Source organism: Gossypium hirsutum, chromosome A10 (genome assembly GCF_007990345.1).
Source record: "Gossypium hirsutum isolate 1008001.06 chromosome A10, Gossypium_hirsutum_v2.1, whole genome shotgun sequence".
In the NCBI taxonomy this organism is placed as follows: domain Eukaryota; kingdom Viridiplantae; phylum Streptophyta; class Magnoliopsida; order Malvales; family Malvaceae; genus Gossypium; species Gossypium hirsutum.
Window position 1 is genome coordinate 108,294,092 of NC_053433.1, and position 19,587 is coordinate 108,313,678.

At 33.4% G+C, this 19,587-nt stretch overlaps 2 protein-coding genes across 3 annotated transcripts; one reads left to right on the plus strand and one right to left on the minus strand.

The window, feature by feature from the left end:
• Positions 1 to 45: 45 nt before the first annotated feature.
• On the minus strand, positions 46 to 6,813 carry LOC107896252 (phospholipid-transporting ATPase 1). The gene is made up of 7 exons (XM_016821363.2): positions 4,501 to 6,813; positions 4,095 to 4,401; positions 2,887 to 3,604; positions 2,650 to 2,773; positions 2,303 to 2,522; positions 1,271 to 1,729; positions 46 to 549 (listed from the first exon to the last, which is right to left on the minus strand). The coding sequence occupies exons 1-7, from the start codon at positions 6,014 to 6,016 to the stop codon at positions 330 to 332; spliced, it is 3,564 nt and encodes a 1,187-aa protein (XP_016676852.2). The 5' UTR covers positions 6,017 to 6,813; the 3' UTR covers positions 46 to 329.
• A 6,086-nt stretch (positions 6,814 to 12,899) lies between these two features.
• Positions 12,900 to 16,007, plus strand: LOC107896250 (deoxyhypusine synthase). Of its 2 annotated transcripts, XM_041078016.1 has the most exons (8): positions 12,900 to 13,127; positions 13,230 to 13,468; positions 13,841 to 14,008; positions 14,155 to 14,373; positions 14,858 to 14,944; positions 15,089 to 15,194; positions 15,287 to 15,522; positions 15,675 to 16,007. In XM_041078016.1, the coding sequence occupies exons 2-8, from the start codon at positions 13,274 to 13,276 to the stop codon at positions 15,753 to 15,755; spliced, it is 1,092 nt and encodes a 363-aa protein (XP_040933950.1). In that variant the 5' UTR covers positions 12,900 to 13,127; positions 13,230 to 13,273; the 3' UTR covers positions 15,756 to 16,007. The 2 variants fall into 2 exon arrangements, with proteins under 2 accessions (XP_040933950.1, XP_040933951.1); XM_041078017.1 differs by lacking the exon at positions 12,900 to 13,127 and having other exon boundaries at positions 13,277 to 13,468; positions 13,845 to 14,008.
• The last annotated feature ends 3,580 nt before the right edge of the window (positions 16,008 to 19,587 follow it).

A 19,587-nucleotide genomic window follows, 5' to 3' on the forward strand; every position in this document is an offset into this window, starting at 1 on the left:
CTTGGAAAGAAAATAAAAAGAATTTCAAGAATGGACAACAAAAAGTGTAATCAAACTGTATCATTTCATTTTCATTAAATAATTTACATGAAATAATGTTATAAGATATGTAACAACATAAACACCAACTTAAGGTGTACTAATTCTATCCTTCGGATAGCAAACAATCATGTGATGACCATATCCATGTGCAAATATGAGCCGGACACATATGTCACGATTGCTTCAAGAAATATGAAGAGTCGAAGCAGCGACCGCAACGGAGAATAATGCTCTGCAAAGCCTAAAGAACATGATGGAAAGAGGGGTGAAGAACAAAATCATCCTTTTCATCTCCTAGGAACCTCCAAGATTGAATTCATTTCTATTTCTACAGCTCCAGATTCACACAGAGTCCGAAACTTCTCCGCTTCCCTTGTGATCTGAACATCGCATGGTGCGTACAACTGATAAAGAGCTTTGACAACAAAATGAGGAATTAGTGCGGCTACGATGATTGCAAGCAAACACAACCAAAACAATCCGGTCTTCGCGATTTCAAAGATGGCCCTGTCAAAGCATATCAGTTGGTAAGGGTCAAAACATATCATACAATTGACATTGCAAAATATCAATGAAGCATTTACTTTGGAGTACCAATATATTGCAAATCATTAGCAGCATAGAATCAACTAAGTAAATCTTTTACCATGAATAATTATTTCCATTTTGCTAAGGTCAAAAGATCGGTAATTGAGAATTTGAGATGTTCTAGTCTAGAGATGGCTGCTAAGTACATAGATCTCTAAACTCGAGGATGATCATGCTGACATACATACATACATACATACATACATACATACATACATACATACATACATACATACATACATACATACATACATACATACATACATACATACATACATACATACATACATACATACATACATACATACATACATACATACATACATACATACATATGCACGTTCAAGAGAGCACACACACGTGCACATGCATACATGCATATCTATTTGATATATAGAAGGGAAACTCATAGAAATCTGAACATAAAATGACTCAAATTCAAAGTTGATCCTATATTTACCATCTCTATATGTACTATGTACTTGTAGAACATAGGCCTTTGTGTTAGCAGGAAAGGAAAAAACCTAATGTTTTAAGGTATTTCATGGGGAAACTGTTGAAAATATTTCTCAATTCGCTCGATTAAAGTAAATTAAACTAACTGAAATATGTATATTATATGATGATAAAAGAGGCTTACCAGTAACCGACTAAAAATGGTAAAGCATCAATAACGATAACGCAAATGAAAGTTGCAATTATAGATCCCCAAATAGCAGCATGAGTTAACCAATTCCACCGGTTAACATCCATGGCCAAATGTAAATTAACCAATATGACAACCGCAAGAGTCCAAAGATCTCCTATGCTCGATGCATCAATGGTGCTCTCCCAGTATGCAAGAAGAGGAATAAAGAAGGTGACTGTGCTCTGCCAGAAAGTATCGATCATTGTAATCCAGAAAAGCTTTTTGTTGTAGCATTCTTGTTTTTGACCGGCCCTATACAGCTGAGGGTACTTTAAAAGAGTCCTTCGGCTCAGATCCTTGTCAAGAATACCAACCACAATCGTAGGCAATGCTGTGTAGATTACAGAATACAACACACTGCTCCACTCTGTGATTGCAGTGGTCAATGTGAAACTAGTAAAGAGCACATACCTGCAAATAAACATAGAGAAGTTTAAAAAGTAATCTACAAAAGAATTTCATTTTGTTTAACCAAAATGTGATTCAACTTCTATTTCTGAACCCAACATACGTAAATGATTTTGAACCAACGGCGATCAAAATTCAGTAATCTTAATCCAAGTGAGCACCGGAAGAATTATACTTTTTCTTTGTTCAGTGGGGAGGTAAGGTAGTCCAAATCCCTAATACAAGTGGGGTGTACAAGTAAAAGATCAATATTTGCATGCAGCTATTGATTGAAATGCCCTAGTAAAGTGGTAGGAATAGATTTAGATATAGTTGGCATGCCAACGAAACCTTACTGGTACCATTAAAGTATACGGGGTATGGGAGAGTACGGGATTGATGTCTATATATTTGTATTATTGCACTATGTGCATCTGGTGTGATGGAGGCTATTTGATACAATTTTTTTTATACTATCGGTGTGATGGAGGACTATGCAGTGAATCTAAGGTGAAAACAATGTTGGTTTAGACCACCAACATGCTCAAACACCTAATGTAGGTTGAATATATGCATTTACTAAAAATTGTAACTCACCAAAATAAAACAAGGACAAATACTGCATTCCTGTAAAAATTGTAAAGTATCATGTAGCCCATCCTCTGGTAATTCCAATGGCCATGGACCAACAAAAGAGGGACTAAGAATCTGAACTGCCCCATCGCGAAGTCAGATGCCATTACAGCTTGCCTACCCTCTTGGCCACTGATGCCAACTCCGACATCCGCCATTTGGATCATTGAAACATCATTGGCACCTGTCAAGCATTCGGCAGTGTGAAATAATTTAGCCCAAATCACCAATAAGAAAGCAGCTAATTTTTTGCTATATTCTAGATCATAAGATGAAGATGATGATTAGAAAATAAATTGATTGATGATTACCATCCCCAATGGCAAGTGTCATGTCTGCAGTCCTCTTCTTTACAAGGGAAACAATTCCGGCTTTCTGTAATGGGGCAACCCGACAACACAAAACCACAGAACAATTACAGGATAACTGGAAGAGCTGCAAGAAAAGATGAAAAACTAAGTCAGACCAGCATGCAGAACATCATAAGTGAAAAAAAAAAAAAAAAAACAACAACCACCAAAAAGAAACATGAGTTTATGACTCCGTACCCTTTCTTCCAGTTCACTGTCAAGAATATATACAAGACTAGTGCCATCAATAATCAAGGCTATAGGAGTTGAACCAGCTCCTGACGTTCCTCCGGTGTTATTTGTAGTGCCTGATATAGCCGATGTAGTTGTGAGTTTCTTAGACATAATGATGGCATCTTCTAAACTCTTTCTACACGACTCCATAGATTTGCTGTTAATTATGATTTGTGTCATTTTACTAGTCAAGAGCTTTGAGGAATACCCAATTGATATGGCAGTTTCCTGCTTGTCCCCAGTCAACACCCATACTTTTATCCCCGCTGTTCTAAGAGATTCAATGGCTTCTGGCACTCCTTGTTGCAGTTTATCTTCAATACCAGAGGCACCTAGTATATGGAGATTGTTCTCAATATTGTTCGCAACCTTCCGAAGTAAACTGGCTCTACCCATTAGAGCAGTACTTGCTGCTTCAAATGTGGAGTGCCATTGCTTGAATTCTGAAGTACTCAGTTCTCTCATCCCAACAACAAGTGTTCTCAAACCTAAAGAGGAGTAAGAGTGAAGATGGGCTTCAGTAGTACGTATTACCTTCATATCCATGGACCTATCTATGACACTAAACATTGATGTGTCAGCGCCTTTTACAAACACTTTTACATATCTGTCGGGGAACCCCAGTATAACAGACATCCTCTTCCGATCACTATCAAACTCGTGCAAACCAAAAACATTGAACCTGCATGGCCCAAAATATTTTTATTCATCAACAGAAGAAAAATATAATTAAAATCCAGGAGTACAACACTAGCAAAACTAGCAGCACATCTCCCTTTTTTTTTCTCCCAAACCATGAAAATTTCAATGTCAATTCTTAACCTTACGTTTTGTCAATGTCTCAAATTTTCAACAATAAAAGGAAAAGGAAAGTGACAGCAAAAATAAGACAGGTTTTCACAGACTTTTCACCTACCTTAGTACTAGGTAAATATGAAAAGAATAAGTAACATAAATAATGATAATAACCTCAACTACTATAAAAACTATATTTGAACCATGAAAGATACAGGTCATTCCACTTGTACAGGTTAAGAGTTTAGTTCAAAATCATGATATTCGTGCAAAATTAGTTGAGGAAAATTCCAAAGACTCATATGTATGTATGTACGTGCGTATGTATGTATGGTGAAAATAAATTCAACAAGATAGAAGTCAGCAATTTGGATTACCTTTGCCTTTCTCCTTGAATATCAATCACAATATGGCCAGAGGTTCGTTCTATCAGCATAAATCCATATGATGCAGCAGCATAAACCAATGCTTGTTCATCTGGAGACTCTCCTTGGTAATCTATCAACTTTACGGTAGGATCAGGCGTATCTACAATTAGAGGCACAATTGTATTGCAAGCTGCCAATGCAAGGAAGAAATCATATACATGACTGCCTTCTTGTGTCTCTTTTCCGTTCCTTGCGAATTGTAGAAGCTCCGGATCAGTCTTAACCTTCATCTTAGGCCTCAAAACCTTTCCATCCACTGATTAGAAAGAAGGAAACAAAGTCAGAAAATGCTAAAGAGATCTCAAAAACATTCCTTTCTATGACAAAAGGTATTAGAAATATATCTGTTGTTTACCTTTGACAAAGTAACCATCATTCTGATCCAGTGAAATGGCATTTCCACCACTGTAATCTACCCCCCAAATGCTTGCACACTGAAATTCCATCTTGTTCTCAGTAAGTGTACCAGTTTTGTCAGAGAAAACATATTTTATTTGTCCTAGATCCTCATTTATATTCAAAGCCCTGCACTGAAATCTCGACTTTGAAGACTCATCGTACATCCGGGTATCTCGAATCATGAAGTAAGCTTGACCAACCCGGACTAGCTCCATGGAAATATACAATGAGATGGGAATCATGATCTGGAACACAATTACTGACATTAGGAATGTGAAACATATTTCCAATCCCCATCCATAATAATTATAGTTCTCTTCTTCTCCATCAGAGAATTCCTTTCTTCTATAGAAAGGCAAGTAATCCAACTCCTTCCTGTGGTGCCTCAACCAAGCAGCGGCACAAATAGAGACAACTGTACACAAAGCAATAAGAAACAATGATAGGAAGATGATCTCCAAGTTCATATGAGTCTCAAGCCGGCTCCTTTTAGATGGGGCTCCTGAGCTGTTAAGCATAGCTTTAGTCTCACGACCAGCATAGACAGCAACCCCAACAGCCCAAGCAGTATTTTTTAGCTCACACCCACGAAGAATAATATTGGAGGGACCAAGTGACAGTTGTTTCCCATCCACTTCCATGTTCGCCTGAAATCCATATATGTTCCTGTTGGGTTTCTCACACTTGATCAACCCAATAACCTCATCATTTTCTGGAATCTTCATAAGGGTCTCTTGTTTCGCATAGCGTGTCTTCAAATTGGATTCTCCATCCAAATTAATAGTCTGCACATATGCAACCCCAGTTGGATCACTAGTTGAGAGCAGAACCATATCACAAGGAATGGTTTCATTTGCATAAATCTTGATTATCTCACCAACCTGAATGTTCTTCCATTTCTTTTCTTGAAATTGATCATCTACCAAAACTGATGCTAGCCTGTTATTCTCAATCCGGTCCGACCTATGGCGCCTATAGTCCTCATATGCATCTTTAACTGCTGTAACCAAAAGGACAAATGCCAATGGTAGAATGGAAGCTCCACGACCAAATACTGCAAGCTGAGGCAGCTGATTAAGCACAGCAATGAGAAGGAAGTATATATAGGCAACTCTATGAAACTGCTCAAACAAGTTCCTAGGCAAAAATGTTAGGATCGAGTACTTCCCAGTCCGAATCGAATTCCCAGAAAACTCGAACCTCTCATTTGTCTGGACAGGATCATTTATATGTACCAACCTAGCATCTTCATCATTGATCTCTTTTTGTGACATGCTAATGCTATACGTCTCTGAATCAGCACCATGAGATCCATATCTCACAGGCTTAGTTCCCAAATCACCAAAATTCACTTCCCTAATCGAATTCCCACCCGAAGCTTTGGACTGAACAGAAAAATTGCTCCTTCTTGATGAGGAACTGAAGGCAGATTCAATACTATAAAAATCCTCAAATGAGGTTCTTGAATCCATCCCAAAAACAAATGCAGGATCCCCTCCAACTTTCTTCTTCTAGATCAGAGGACTATACTACAAAAACCACTATCTATGGATCAAATACATCTCTAACAGCTCAAAGTCAACAAACCAACAAAAATCATGAAAAAAAAAGGCATAGATTATGGTTTCAACCAAATTTGCTGGTTTAATGCTCAGCAAGAGATCTCAAAACTGGGGTTTTAAAATCCATCCCAGAAACAAATGCAGGATCCCAGATCAGAGGAATATAATTCCCAGCTTACGGTTTGCTAGAAAACCAAACTTCAGCAACAGATAATAAGAAACAGAAAACAACCCAGAATTCCAATCAGCCGAATAAAGCCAAAGCTACTCTCCCAGTTCAAAACAAATTCAACTTACACTAGTACAAAGCAGAAAGGAAGGAAGAAAGAAGTAAGAACCTTTCAGTTTATGATCCTTTGGTAATATAACTTGAAAAGCGAGTACGTTCAAGAACAAGACAATGGAATATGAGTCATAATGATGGTAGATGCGCCACTCATTATGAAGCTTGGGATTTCGAGGTTTTCGATTCTGTTGTTGTTTTCTTTTAGCTACTGAGAGATGAAAATGTCCAGAAGTCAAAACGCATTGCAATGGAAAACCAATGAGAAAGAGAGAGCGGGTTTTTCAAGAAAAAATTTTGTACTAACAAAACAATCAATGAAAAAGTTGAAATCAAGTCTTTTTCATTTCACCGGAAAATTTCAATCCCGAATTTTTATTTGACCATTAAAAATAAATAAAAATTCTTTACATGGTGAGAGAAGAAGGCTCTTGGATTCTGATTAAAAAACAAACATTTTTAATTCCTGTTTCTAGAAGCTCTGGACTGTCGTTTACTCGTTTAATCGTTCATTACAACTCATCACTTTCGTATTCGTATGCTGTTCGATCTTCATACAGTAATTGGAATAATAATAATAAATTAAATTAATTATTGAATAAATTTATTTTTATCTGTGTTTGAGTTCGATATGAACTTTTGATATAATAAATTACAACTTCAAAAAAATCCAAAATCATCTTGACTAAAATTTTATTTGAAAAATTAAATTAACTGAAAATTATGTTTTGTTCTCTTATTCCAGATAAAACTTCGTTAACATATCAACAAATTGGACAGATTATCATATACAACAGATAATCCATAATAAAGAATTATCACTTAATATACAAAAATTTCGAATTCTTTTAATATTATCTTTTAAATATTTTATATATAAAATTTACATTTATCAAATAATCTTATCATATTTCCTACTTACTTTTGAATATATACTTAAATAAATTTAATATTATTTTTTCAGTTTATGACACTAACATTTAATTTTACAATTCTCTATCTTTTTATAAATATTGATTGAAATTTGAGTTTAATTGTTGAAGCCAATGTCCATTCATTCATCAATATAATCAAAGATGAAGCTAAGGCAGGGACCAGTCCCCTAAATAATTTTGAGGTAAATTATTAAATGGCCATTCTCATTAATATGTGGAGTCAGGGAAATGAGATCACACAATTTGAATTTATATTAAATGAATGTTTAGTGGCAGTTTTAATTATTGTTCCGTATAAGTTAAAAGATAATGTTATTTTATTATTATTAAGTAATTCTTTAAGTTATTTAATTATAAAAAAATATAATTAATTAAGTCTTAGTTCAATTGATATTAGTATTATTGTCAACGTAGGAAGATATAGGTTCGTTGAAGTTTATTATCTTTCTGTTAACTTTTAATGTTTTAGTTACTTGACCGATGATATGGCATGTTAATTTAAGGATTAATTTTTAATTTCATATTTGAATTATGGATAAAATATTAATTTAGTACTTTTAGATTTTTTTAATAATAATTTCAAAATTATTTTTAAAAATCTAAAAGAATGTTTAAAGGTTAAAAAAAAATGACAACATCAATCCATTATCACAACCCAAACCCACACAGTAATGCTTTTCTTTTTCTCTCTAATTTTTCATTTTTTTCATATTATTTAGGATCATGTATATATATATATGCAAAGATTATTGAAATTATTTAAGGTTTGTTCTAAAAGTTCAAAGACATGCCCTTACAATTTCTTTTTTTTTAATATTTTAAAAAAATAAAAAAAAAGTGAGAAGTTAACATATGACTTTTTACTGCTATTATATGAATAATATAATAAGAAGGAACACAAATATTAAAATTGCGACAAGTAGCATTTTTTTTTGTATTTAGATAAATATTAATTAAATAAATTATCTATTTAGTTTAAATTAAATATTTATTTTATTATCCATATTCTTATACATTTTAAATTTTGATTTCAATATAAAAATTAAAAAAATAATTATCACATTTTAAAAAAAAAGGATATTCTTTTTAATTTACGTAATTTATCCATTCCTTAGGTTTTATCATTATTTTCAAATAACTTGTTATATTATCTTAAATATTTAATTAGATGATCAGAATTTTAAAAATTAATTAGATAATTTATTTGTCTAATTTAACTTAAATATTTATTATCTATTATCTATTTATTTTAAAACTATTTATTTTAAAATTTCGGTTTTAACTGATTAATTATCACATTTTAAAAAGTATTTTTTAAATTAGATAATTTATCTATTCCTCAGGTTTTATCATTATTTCCAAATAACTTTAAAATAAGTATTAGATATTTATATTATCTTAAATATTTAATTAGATAATAAAAAATAAATATTTAATTAAATAAAAATAGATAATTTTGTCCATATGATTTAACTTAAATATTTATTTATTATCAATTGTTAACTTTGATTTTAACATAAAATTTTTTTTAATATTAATTATCACATTTTTATTAGATTTTACTTGTAATAGAATAATTTAAATTTATTTACAATATCAATCATAAAATTATATTTATACATAATTTTAATATATTTTTATTGATATATACATGTTTAAGTTTCTCTAACTCAAATAAATTCTCTACCAAATTTGAGAAATTCCTTCTTAATTGTGGGCACATAAATTTGGTAGGTGAAGAACAACGCCCGATAAACACAACTGCTAATTTTACCCCTTTGGCCAACAACATCAACTTTCTACCTATTCAACTCATATTTGGACTTAAATATTGCATATGATTTTCTGATATATAATAAAAAAAACTTTAAAAGAAAAATCATATCACCATATTCGAAATTTTATTTTTTATTTTTGTGAAATAAATAAGATTATTATTGCTATATGAAAAAACTGAAATTCTATAATAATAAAAATATAACTTCACCAAAACATTGTAGATTTGTCAACAATAAAAACATCATTAAATTGGAAAAATTATGTATTTTAGTTTCTTTCAAAATTATAAGGTTTTTCTATAGTTTTATGATTTTTTTTTGCATAACTATATTTTAGAAATATTTTTTATAATTTTAGAAAATAAATTATGAACTTTTAGATTTTTGTTATGCTTTGTATAGTGGATCTTACAGCTTATCATAATTAGTTTGCGAACCTCAACTTGGTGAGCTATGCACCTCCTCGCTTATGATTAGTCCACAAACCTCAACCTGACAAATTATACATTTTTGTTAAGGCTATATGAGGATCACATGAAAATCTAGAGTAGTTAATTGTTAGCCACTTTAACATGTCTCATCTTAGGACATTACATCATCATCACTATCAATGGCATCAAATCAGACTTTCACGTCAACAATATTAAGGTATGTAGTCAAATTTGTTTTTTCCTATAAAATAGCCATGCAAATAGCTCACAAACTCAAGTAGACAACCCACCAAATCCCTTTCTCTCGCAAGAGAATTGAAACTTCCTCCTAACCTCTATTTCTTCATTCTTCGCCAAACCTTCATCTTCTTCCCTTTGTTCACCTCAGTAGAAAGATAAGGTGCATCCACACACTAATGATCCTTCTAGTATTGAGTTTGACCCAACCAATTATCAAGTTATAGACTCTATTGGTCATAACATTGGAGTAAATATGGAGTAGACTAAGAAAATGAACCAGGACCCATTGCATGTTGGTCAACAATATCCCCTACAAAATCAAAATCTACAAAATTCAAGCTACCGGTTTTACCAATATCCCCCATGGTATTATAACCCCTAAAACCAGCACCAAGTCAGAGCATCATCGACGGTTCAAAGCTCCTAGCGTCATCAGTCTGGTAATCAACAGTATCTTAACATGCAAGAGAAAATAAAAGTTACAAAAGGACAAAAGTCCTTTTAACAAAAGAGATATGAGGAACAACAAAAATTTATCCAGGAGTAGATGGAAAGGTAGTGACAGACGGGTGAGAGAAATGAAAAAAAAACTCATTAAGGAGTTTAAAGCAGATATGATGAATTAGGAAAAAAAAACCCACGAGTAGAAAGTAAGAATCTATTCATTCTGAGTAAGATCAATAACGTGCAAACCAAGGTAATGAAAATTTAGTAGATGAGGACGTCGATATCGATGATAGAGATTATAGCTATGATGAGGATTATGATGACAGTTATAGTTATACTAGTCAAAACACTGAAAAAGTAGAGAAGTTAGGAAAACATTTACAGGATTTTCAAAAAATGAGGTCCTTGTGAAGAAATATAAAAATGAGCCCTTAGCTAAGAAGATATTGCGACATCATGTTTCCCTACATTTAAATTTCTTATGTATGATGGTTGAGGAGACCCTCAAGATCATTTAGCACATTAATTGAATCATATGAATTTAAAATTTTTAATTGAGACTCCTTAGGATTAGATTGATACTTTACACACACATACACGTACTCTATATTGTAGCACAAATCTTGATTATTTGTAGTGAGATAAAGAAGGCTACCAATCATACTACAATAATTATTAAGATTAGTTGCAACTCCCTCAACATCTGAGCTTGATTATTTTAAAACTCTCGTAAATATCTTAATTACCATTGATCCCTTCAAATTAAACTTCTTAACTAAGTCGCAAGCATACTTTTTTGGAGATAGAAAGATTCCATCTTAATCTAAAAACTTGAGAAGTAGGATAAATCTTCTACCATCCTTATCTCAAACTCTAGCTACATCATTCTAGCAAAAGCTTTTTTTTTTGGCTTGCTGAGATATTAATTAAAAAATTATATCATCCATATATACATGTGCAACTATCATCTCACATTTCTTTTTCTTTATAAACAAATTTTATATACATTGCCCTCCATTTAACTTTATTCAAGCTTGAATTTTGAAAGATTCTCATAACATACCATAAGGCTTGCTTTAAACCATACAAGTCTTGGGTAAGTTTATAATCATGGTTGGGATGTCTTGGATCTTTAAAACCTTTAGACTACACACAAAGATCTCTTCATTGATAAGTCCATTTGATTATTAAACTTTTAATAAATATATTATTATATAATTTTTTTACTCACGTTATAAGCGTACCATAATTATATATATATATGACATGTTAATATAATTTAATATATTTACTAAAAATATAAAAGAAGGATTGTACAATATTACAAGGGACTAAAATGAATGTTTTTTAAAGTGAAATAGGATGGAGTAAAACAAGAACTTAACCAAAATTGCCTCTCCATTACACAAATCCACTTTAAAAAAGAACTTCTCATTCGAAGTGAATCAATACAAAACATATTGATAGCTTGATTTTTTATTATTAGTGCAGAATGATGTAGGTTTGAGTGTACTGAAATGCATTATCTTCTTGTTTAAAGGTTAGAAAAGAACTATAGAGGTTGGGGAGGGACTATTTCTAGACACATTATCAAAAAGAATAGATATGATAAATAACTTGTAATAAGATTAATAAAAAAAAAGTGTTTCGATACTACATTCAAAGACAAAATTTTACATATTCAAAAAAAGTAAAAAATTTAACACTATTTTTTTATTTGATACCTTATATTAAATTTTAGTTAATATAATTTTTTAACAAAAGATGCTAAATGCTAATTTAGAAAATATTAAATCAATTATTTCAAATTTATGAAAAAAGTATAGCTGTTATATTAAACTTTCAAAATAAAAAATATTATATTAAAAATATTAAAAATATTAAATAAATAATTTTCAAGTTTTACCGTAATAAAAAGATAATAATATTGTCGATTAAGTCTTAGTTCGATTAGTAGAGGTATTGTTACCAACATAGGAATATGTGAGTTCGAGTGTACTGAAACGCATTATTCTCCTATTTATGAGTTAGAGTAGGACAATAGATATGACTGGTACTAGAAGTGCTCATGGGCTGGATTGAGTTCAACTAAAATTTTAAGCTCATTTGTTAGGCTCGGGCTCGTTAAAAAAATTGGCCTAAAATTCTGCATGTAAAATTTTAAAAAAAATATGTATACTTAAATAACACTAAGAGAGATGCAACTTAACAAGCAAATGCCGGGGCCAAAAAAGCCTTACCCGATGCCCGACCCATTTTCTAAATGGACATTTTTTTTGCCCAAACCTATTTTTTGGTTTATATTTTTACCCAAAACCTCTTACTTTTCGGACAGTCCGAGCAAGTCTAATTAGTACCTATAATGAGATTATTTAAAAAAAAATTAATACTCAATTTTTTTTCCTAATATATCAAATAATCTTTTCATATAAATTTACTAACTATCTTAGTTTTTTAATTTATCAAACATAAAATAATATACAAAATAATAAACGAAATGAATATTATATAAATAAATTTTTAAAATAAAAAAGATTGCCTTTCTTTTTCATTTAAAAAATTACTACTAGACTTTAAAAAAAATAGTATTAGTTTTGTTTAAAAAAACAATTTATTGCTCAAAAAAACAAATTACTATCATTTTTATAATTGTTTTATTTTTTGACCCACTTTTGTTGCCTCCCATAATCTAGTTATAGTTTAAACCCTCGGTTTATCGGTTATCAAACTAGCTTTTGTTGCACGCAGCCTCAACCTCAGCACTCTGCCCCCATTCTTCCGCTATTCTTTTTCTTCATAGCCCATCTCCGCCACCGTTATCTTCTCATCTTCACCGCACCACCGCTGTCTACGGGCGACAACCCTGCAATTAAGGATTCTTGATACAATAAAGCAATCTACGCATTGGTATGTTTGGTAACCTATCAGTGTAGAGTTCTTTTACTTTTCCGCTTATGGTTGCAGTTCTAAGTATCAAAGCTAACCATATGGAGTTTTTTTTTCCTCCAGTGGCAGTTTTCTTGGTGAAGGACGAAAGGCGGTAAAAGGAGATCATGGATGATAAGCTTATAAACTCCGTACGCTCTACTGTTTTCAAAGACTCAGATTCCCTTGAAGGGACTTGCACTAGAATTGAAGGTTATGATTTCAATCAGGGTGTAAACTACTGCAGACTTCTCAAATCTATGCTTTCCACTGGATTTCAAGCTTCCAATTTTGGAGAAGCTATTGAAATTGTCAATGAGATGGTTGGTTTCGTTTTTTTAGATTTTTTTTACCTTTTAGATAGTTTTTGGGAACTTAGAATTCAAAAAGATAGATTTGGATTTCAAATGTACTTAGAAATGTAATATTTATGATTATTTCTCAAAATAATAGATATATTGGGTGCATGGTTAGTAGTGAATTTGAAATTCTTATAGATATTTGTGAATTTGAACTTCATGCCCTTTAAATAAATTATATAATCGTATTGGATCTCTACTAGTTTATACCTAATATATACTATTCATTCTTACAATTTATATGTTAAATGAAATCCAAATCCGAATCTTTCTGATTTATGTTCCCAAACGTAGCATTGTTTGCTTAATTCATAAAGGTATTCTTGATCAATGAAGTTAGATTGGAGGCTTTCTGATGAGCCTATAGCTGAGGACAGCAGTGAAGAGGAGAAGGATCCTACCCACAGAGAATCTGTGAGATCCAAGGTGTTTTTGGGGTTCACATCAAATCTTATTTCATCTGGTGTTCGAGACACTGTTCGATATCTTACTGAGCATCACATGGTGAGTTCCAAATCAGACTTTCTTTTGTGTAGAATTGGTTTTTTTGGAATACATATTTAGTCTTTGGCTTCATTTAAAAATATGTCATGTTTTGATGCTCTAGTGCCTCTGGATTTTGAGTAGTGTTACTTTTGAAATGAGTTTAGGTAGATGTAATAGTTACTACAACTGGTGGCATAGAAGAAGATCTTATAAAATGTCTTGCTCCAACGTATAAGGGTGATTTTTCGCTACCTGGTGCTCAGTTACGTTCAAGAGGATTGAATCGCATTGGTAACTTGTTGGTTCCTAATGACAATTACTGCAAATTTGAGGATTGGATCATTCCAATTTTTGATCAGATGTTGAAGGAACAGCATGAAGAGGTACTTTCACACAAATACACACACCGATTCTGTTATGTCATACAAGATGTTGCTCCACTTTATTTTTGAAGTATTGGCATTCAGCATCCATGTCAATTACATATCTAGATATGAGTATGAGGAATGACCCTCCAAGGACTTTCCGAATAAATGGAAAAGTTTTAGATAAAAAAAAATTGAACAAATTCAAGTCAGATTCACACATATCTGGTACATCTGAGTTTGAGTTACATAGGTCATGCCCTCTAGTTAGTCTGATATTTTTGAATTGTCACAATGATTTTGGGACCTTTTAGTTTTCCATAAATGTTGAAAGGATGATTGATTTCTTGAGTCTAATTATTGTGTATGGTAGAATAGCTCAGCTGTCATTTGTAGTCTTTTCCAGTGATTTCAGTTACCATCAGTAGATGTTTCTCCTGTGTCTGGTGGTTTCTGTTATTTCTGTTAATTTCCTCGTACCTCATGCTTTTGGTCTGTACAGAATGTATTGTGGACTCCATCAAAGTTAATTGCACGTTTGGGACGAGAAATAAATAATGGAAATTCATACCTCTACTGGGCATACAAGGCAAGTATCATTACCAGTTTAGCCTAATGCTATGAGAATGTAACTACTTTTTCGCCTCTGCTTTTTTGTTGGTGTCCATGATGATCTGTACAGCTATCCATTCGTTAACTATGCTCATTTTTGTTATTTATTTGTATTTTCCAGAACAATATTCCTGTTTTCTGTCCTGGATTAACAGATGGTTCTTTAGGGGATATGTTGTATTTTCATTCTTTTCGCAGCCCAGGTCTGATAATTGATGTAGTGCAAGGTAGGTGTTCTATGTTCCATCTTCATTGCTTGTTGACTGCTCCTGCTCAAGAACTGGGGACGTGAATATCTAACTTGATTACTTTTGAGCAGATATTAGGGCCATGAATGGTGAAGCAGTCCATGCAAGTCCTAGGAAAACAGGAATGATTATTCTAGGAGGGGGATTGCCGAAGCATCATATCTGTAATGCTAATATGATGCGTAATGGTGCCGATTATGCTGTTTACATAAATACTGCTCAAGAGTATGATGGGAGCGATTCCGGAGCCCGTCCAGACGAAGCTGTTTCATGGGGGAAAATACGAGGCTCTGCTAAAACAGTTAAGGTATGCCTTTTGTCTACCCTATTGCTTTTCATCTTCCATTGTTATACACTCTTTTCAACTTCAATAAGTTTGCTTACCCTATTTCTTTTTCCTCAAATAAACAAATATATCATCTTAGTTCCTGACTCCTTTCATGATTTGTATGGAATCAGGTACATTGTGATGCAACTATTGCTTTCCCTCTTCTGGTAGCTGAAACATTTGCTTCAAGGTCGAAAAATTTTGCGGCCTAGTACCAGTTTTTTCAACCGCACAGATTCATCTAATTATCTTATTATTTATCTCTGTGGTGGCATCCTAATGAAGACAGATGATTTCTCATGATATTATTTATCAGTTAACTTGTACTTTGCCATGGTAACCAAACCATGCTGAGAGTTGTCGAAATTTGTTTTAAAGGGAGAATTTATTATAGTGTAGAAGAGTCAGACGAATCTGTTATCACTCATTCTAGCTCGTTGTATAAGAATTTTGGTTGTAGTGTAGATGCTATTGATGAAATTGCTTTCCTTTTATGGCAATATGTCACCATTGTCGAAACCGTTTTTTTTGAAAACGGGAAATTGACTTTTGATAATGAAAAGTTGGGAGTCGCTACCAATCGTTTTTAATAGGGTGTGATTGGATTATCTCAAAATACGGTCGTTTTTAAGAAATAAAATTTTTTTCCAAAACGACGATTTTGGTTTGCGAAAATAGAAAACCGGTTCGGGAGTCAGTTATGTACGAGGAAGGACTAGCACCATCGACACGCCCAAAATTGGTACTTAATTGATTATTTAGTGTCTTAATGTCGAAAATTAAAGATTTGGACAGAGTTTAAAACGCGATCCTCCTTTTATTGGCTTTTAAAATATTTAGATAAGTCAAATGTGTATTAAAAACCATCTCACCTCAAGGTAAAACATTACATCCAGTACGTTAGGACACAATATTTTTTACCCTCAATTGTGAGCTTACCTTTTAAACGTGCGTTTTAGCCTTAAGAGGATATTCGAATATTCAATACAAACAAAGAAAGCGAAACCCAGTACGTTAGGGCACGATTCTTCGAATTCTTTAAATACCGACTATTGCCTTTATTTTGAAAATTTTTTAGAGTGAACTGGTAAGAGGATATCCGAATATTCAAGACAAAGAAAGAAAGCGAAACCCGGTACGTTAAGGTAGGATTCTTCGAAGTCTTTAAATACCGAACATTGCCATTATTTTAAAAACAATTGAGAATAAATCTGTGAATAAATTAATTTGGGCAATTAAAATTAAAAAAACGAAAATAATAATATGTCACATGTAAATAACATTACCATAATAAGCTGAACGATGTATATTAACAATAAAACATAGTGACAAAAAAAAGATTTAATGACATAATAAAATGGTAGTGGTAACATGTTAATAATGGTACAAACAAAAGAAATAAAAACAATTATATAAATATATAAAACAGAAGAAAATAGGAAAAAGGATTCCTATAATACACATATTAATAATAAGAAAATAGTCAAAATAGACAGAGTATAGTTTTAAAACGGGATCTTCAAAAGAAATAAATTGTATATATGAAAATATAATATATATATATATATACATAGATAAAGAAAGGATCTATACATAAAAATAATAATGTGAAAACAATAACATATATACATATGGAGGGATAAAACAAATATAAAAAGAAAATATATAGGGTAATGAAAATGTAGAATTAATTAACTATAATAATAGAATAATGCTACAATAACCATAAACATAGTAATAACGATTAAAATAATAATAACAACAACAAAATAGAATACAATAATAATATATTAATAAAAATAATAATATAAAAATAATAAAAATAAAAATATGTTTCTAATAATAATAAATCAATAATGATAATAAATATATAAAAATAATAATAATAATATTATTATTATTAAAAATAACACTCTCCCCCTCCCTTCTAAATCCGGCCATCGGTTCGGCCTTGCTCCGGTCACCGGACCCCCACGGGCCGCCGTCGGCGCCATCGTGCACGGCAGCCGGACCTCAAAAAAAACCATTTTTCGGTAATTCTAAAATGGGTAAGCTTCTTCCTTTTATTTTTACTTTCGTATAAGAAAATAAAATAAAATTGAAAGGAAAACAATAAACAAACAAAGAACTTAAAACGAGAATAGACAAAGAAAACCTCTTTTGCTTTGATATTTGATTAATCTCCAAAAAAGAACCCCCCTTTTACAATAGTTTTGAATGGCTTTTATAGCCAACTTTTACAACTGATTGCCCTTTCTTTTTGTAGGCAAGTGGGGTGATGGAGTTAGTGGCAAGTGGGGTAATGGAGTTAGTAGGATGGTTTAGTGGGGTGATAGAGTTAGTGGGGTGATTTAGTGGGGTGATTTAGTAGGGTGTGGGGGTGATGGAGGTAGTGGATGGTTTCTTGTATTGGGTCATGGCATAAATTAGTTGGGCTGTGTAGTGTATTTGGGTTTGGGTTTGTGAGCTTTGGGCCCGGGCATAAATTTGGTCCTACAGCTGCCCCTCTTTGCTCATTGTCGTGTAACGAGAATAGAGCAAAGATTTTAGAAGGGCCAAATTTGCCTGGGCTGGCTGAGTCTTGTCTTCTTTGTCGCAACCCACCGCACCTTATTGCTTCAAAACGCTCCGTTGCTGCTTCACAGATATGTGATCTGCTGTAATTTGATCTGCTTTACTCCTTCTCAGTAAAGATAAGATTTGGTATGTTTAGCCTGCTCCACTCCTGCTCAGTGAAGATAAGGCTGATGATTGGAATCTGGTCCATTGTCGATACATGGAGATAAGATTCATCAAAATTTGATCTGCTCCGCTCCTGCTCAGCGAAGATAAGATCTAGTATTTAGCCTGCTCCACTCCTGCTCAGTGAAGATAAGGCTGGTGGCTGAAATCTACTCCATTGCCGTTACATGGAGATAAGACTTGCCAAAATTTGATCTGCTTCACTCCTGCTCAGTAAAGATAAGATCTGTCGAAATTTAAATCTGTTCCACTCCAGCCAGTGGCATGAGATCTGCAATTTTAGCTTGTTACCCTACTGCTTAGGGGATTAAGGCGAGTCTTCGACCTACTCCACCACTGCTCGGCGAGCCCAAATCTGTAAACTTTAGCCTGTTACCCTACTGCTTAGGGGGTTAAGGCGAGTCTTCGACCTGCTCCACCACTGCTCGGCGAGCCCAGATCTGTAAATTTTAGCCTGTTACCCTACTGCTTAGGGGGTTAAGGCGAGTCTTCGACCTGCTCCACCACTACTCGGTGAGCCCAGATCTGTAAATTTTAGCCTGTTACCTACTGCTTAGGGGGTTAAGGCGAGTCTTCGACCTGCTCCAGCACCGCTCGGTGAGCCCAGATCTGTAAATTTTAGCCTGTTACCCTACTACTTAGGGGGTTAAGGCGAGTCTTCGACCTGCTCCACCACTGCTCGGTGAGCCCAGATCTGTAAATTTTAGCCTGTTACCCTACTGCTTAGGGGGTTAAGGCGAGTCTTCGACCTGCTCTACCACTGCTCGGCGAGCCCAGATCTGTAAATTTTAGCCTGTTACCCTACTGCTTAGGGGGTTAAGGCGAGTCTTCGACCTGTTCCACCACTGCTCGGCGAGCCCAGATCTGTAAATTTTAGCCTGTTACCCTACTGCTTAGGGGGTTAAGGCGAGTCTTCGACTTGCTCCACCACTGCTCGGTGAGCCCAGATCTGTAAATTTTAGCCTGTTACCCTACTGCTTAGGGGGTTAAGGCGAGTCTTCGACCTGCTCCACCACTGCTCGGCGAGCCCAGATCTGTAAATTTTAGCTTACCCTACTGCTTAAGGGGTTAAGGCGTGTGGATTCACTGATTCCACTGCACTATCCTCTAAGGAACATAATCTGTAAAATCAGTTTCACGTATCTATGCTTATGCCAGATAATTAGGATGCAATGATTGAAATGAATCAAATACTCCTAACTAAATGTGATGCTTATGTCAAATGGTCGAAATGAATCAAATGCTCCTAACTAGATGTGTTATTATATGAATGTAGAAATGTCATGAGCTTTTTTTTTAAAT

What these genes read in the sequence shown, in the direction of transcription:
- LOC107896250 (XM_041078016.1), top strand. Translation starts at nt 13,274, where the DNA reads ATGGATGATAAGCTTATAAACTCCGTACGCTCTACTGTTTTCAAAGAC. An exon ending in TTGAAATTGTCAATGAGATG is followed by an intron (nt 13,469 to 13,840) that starts GTTGGTTTCGTT and finishes TGATCAATGAAG; the next exon opens with TTAGATTGGAGGCTTTCTGA. An exon ending in GCTCTGCTAAAACAGTTAAG is followed by an intron (nt 15,523 to 15,674) that starts GTATGCCTTTTG and finishes GTATGGAATCAG; the next exon opens with GTACATTGTGATGCAACTAT.
- LOC107896252 (XM_016821363.2), bottom strand. Translation starts at nt 6,016, where the DNA reads ATGGATTCAAGAACCTCATTTGAGGATTTTTATAGTATTGAATCTGCC. An exon ending in TGATGGTTACTTTGTCAAAG is followed by an intron (nt 4,402 to 4,500) that starts GTAAACAACAGA and finishes CTTTCTAATCAG; the next exon opens with TGGATGGAAAGGTTTTGAGG. An exon ending in ATTCAAGGAGAAAGGCAAAG is followed by an intron (nt 3,605 to 4,094) that starts GTAATCCAAATT and finishes TGGGCCATGCAG; the next exon opens with GTTCAATGTTTTTGGTTTGC.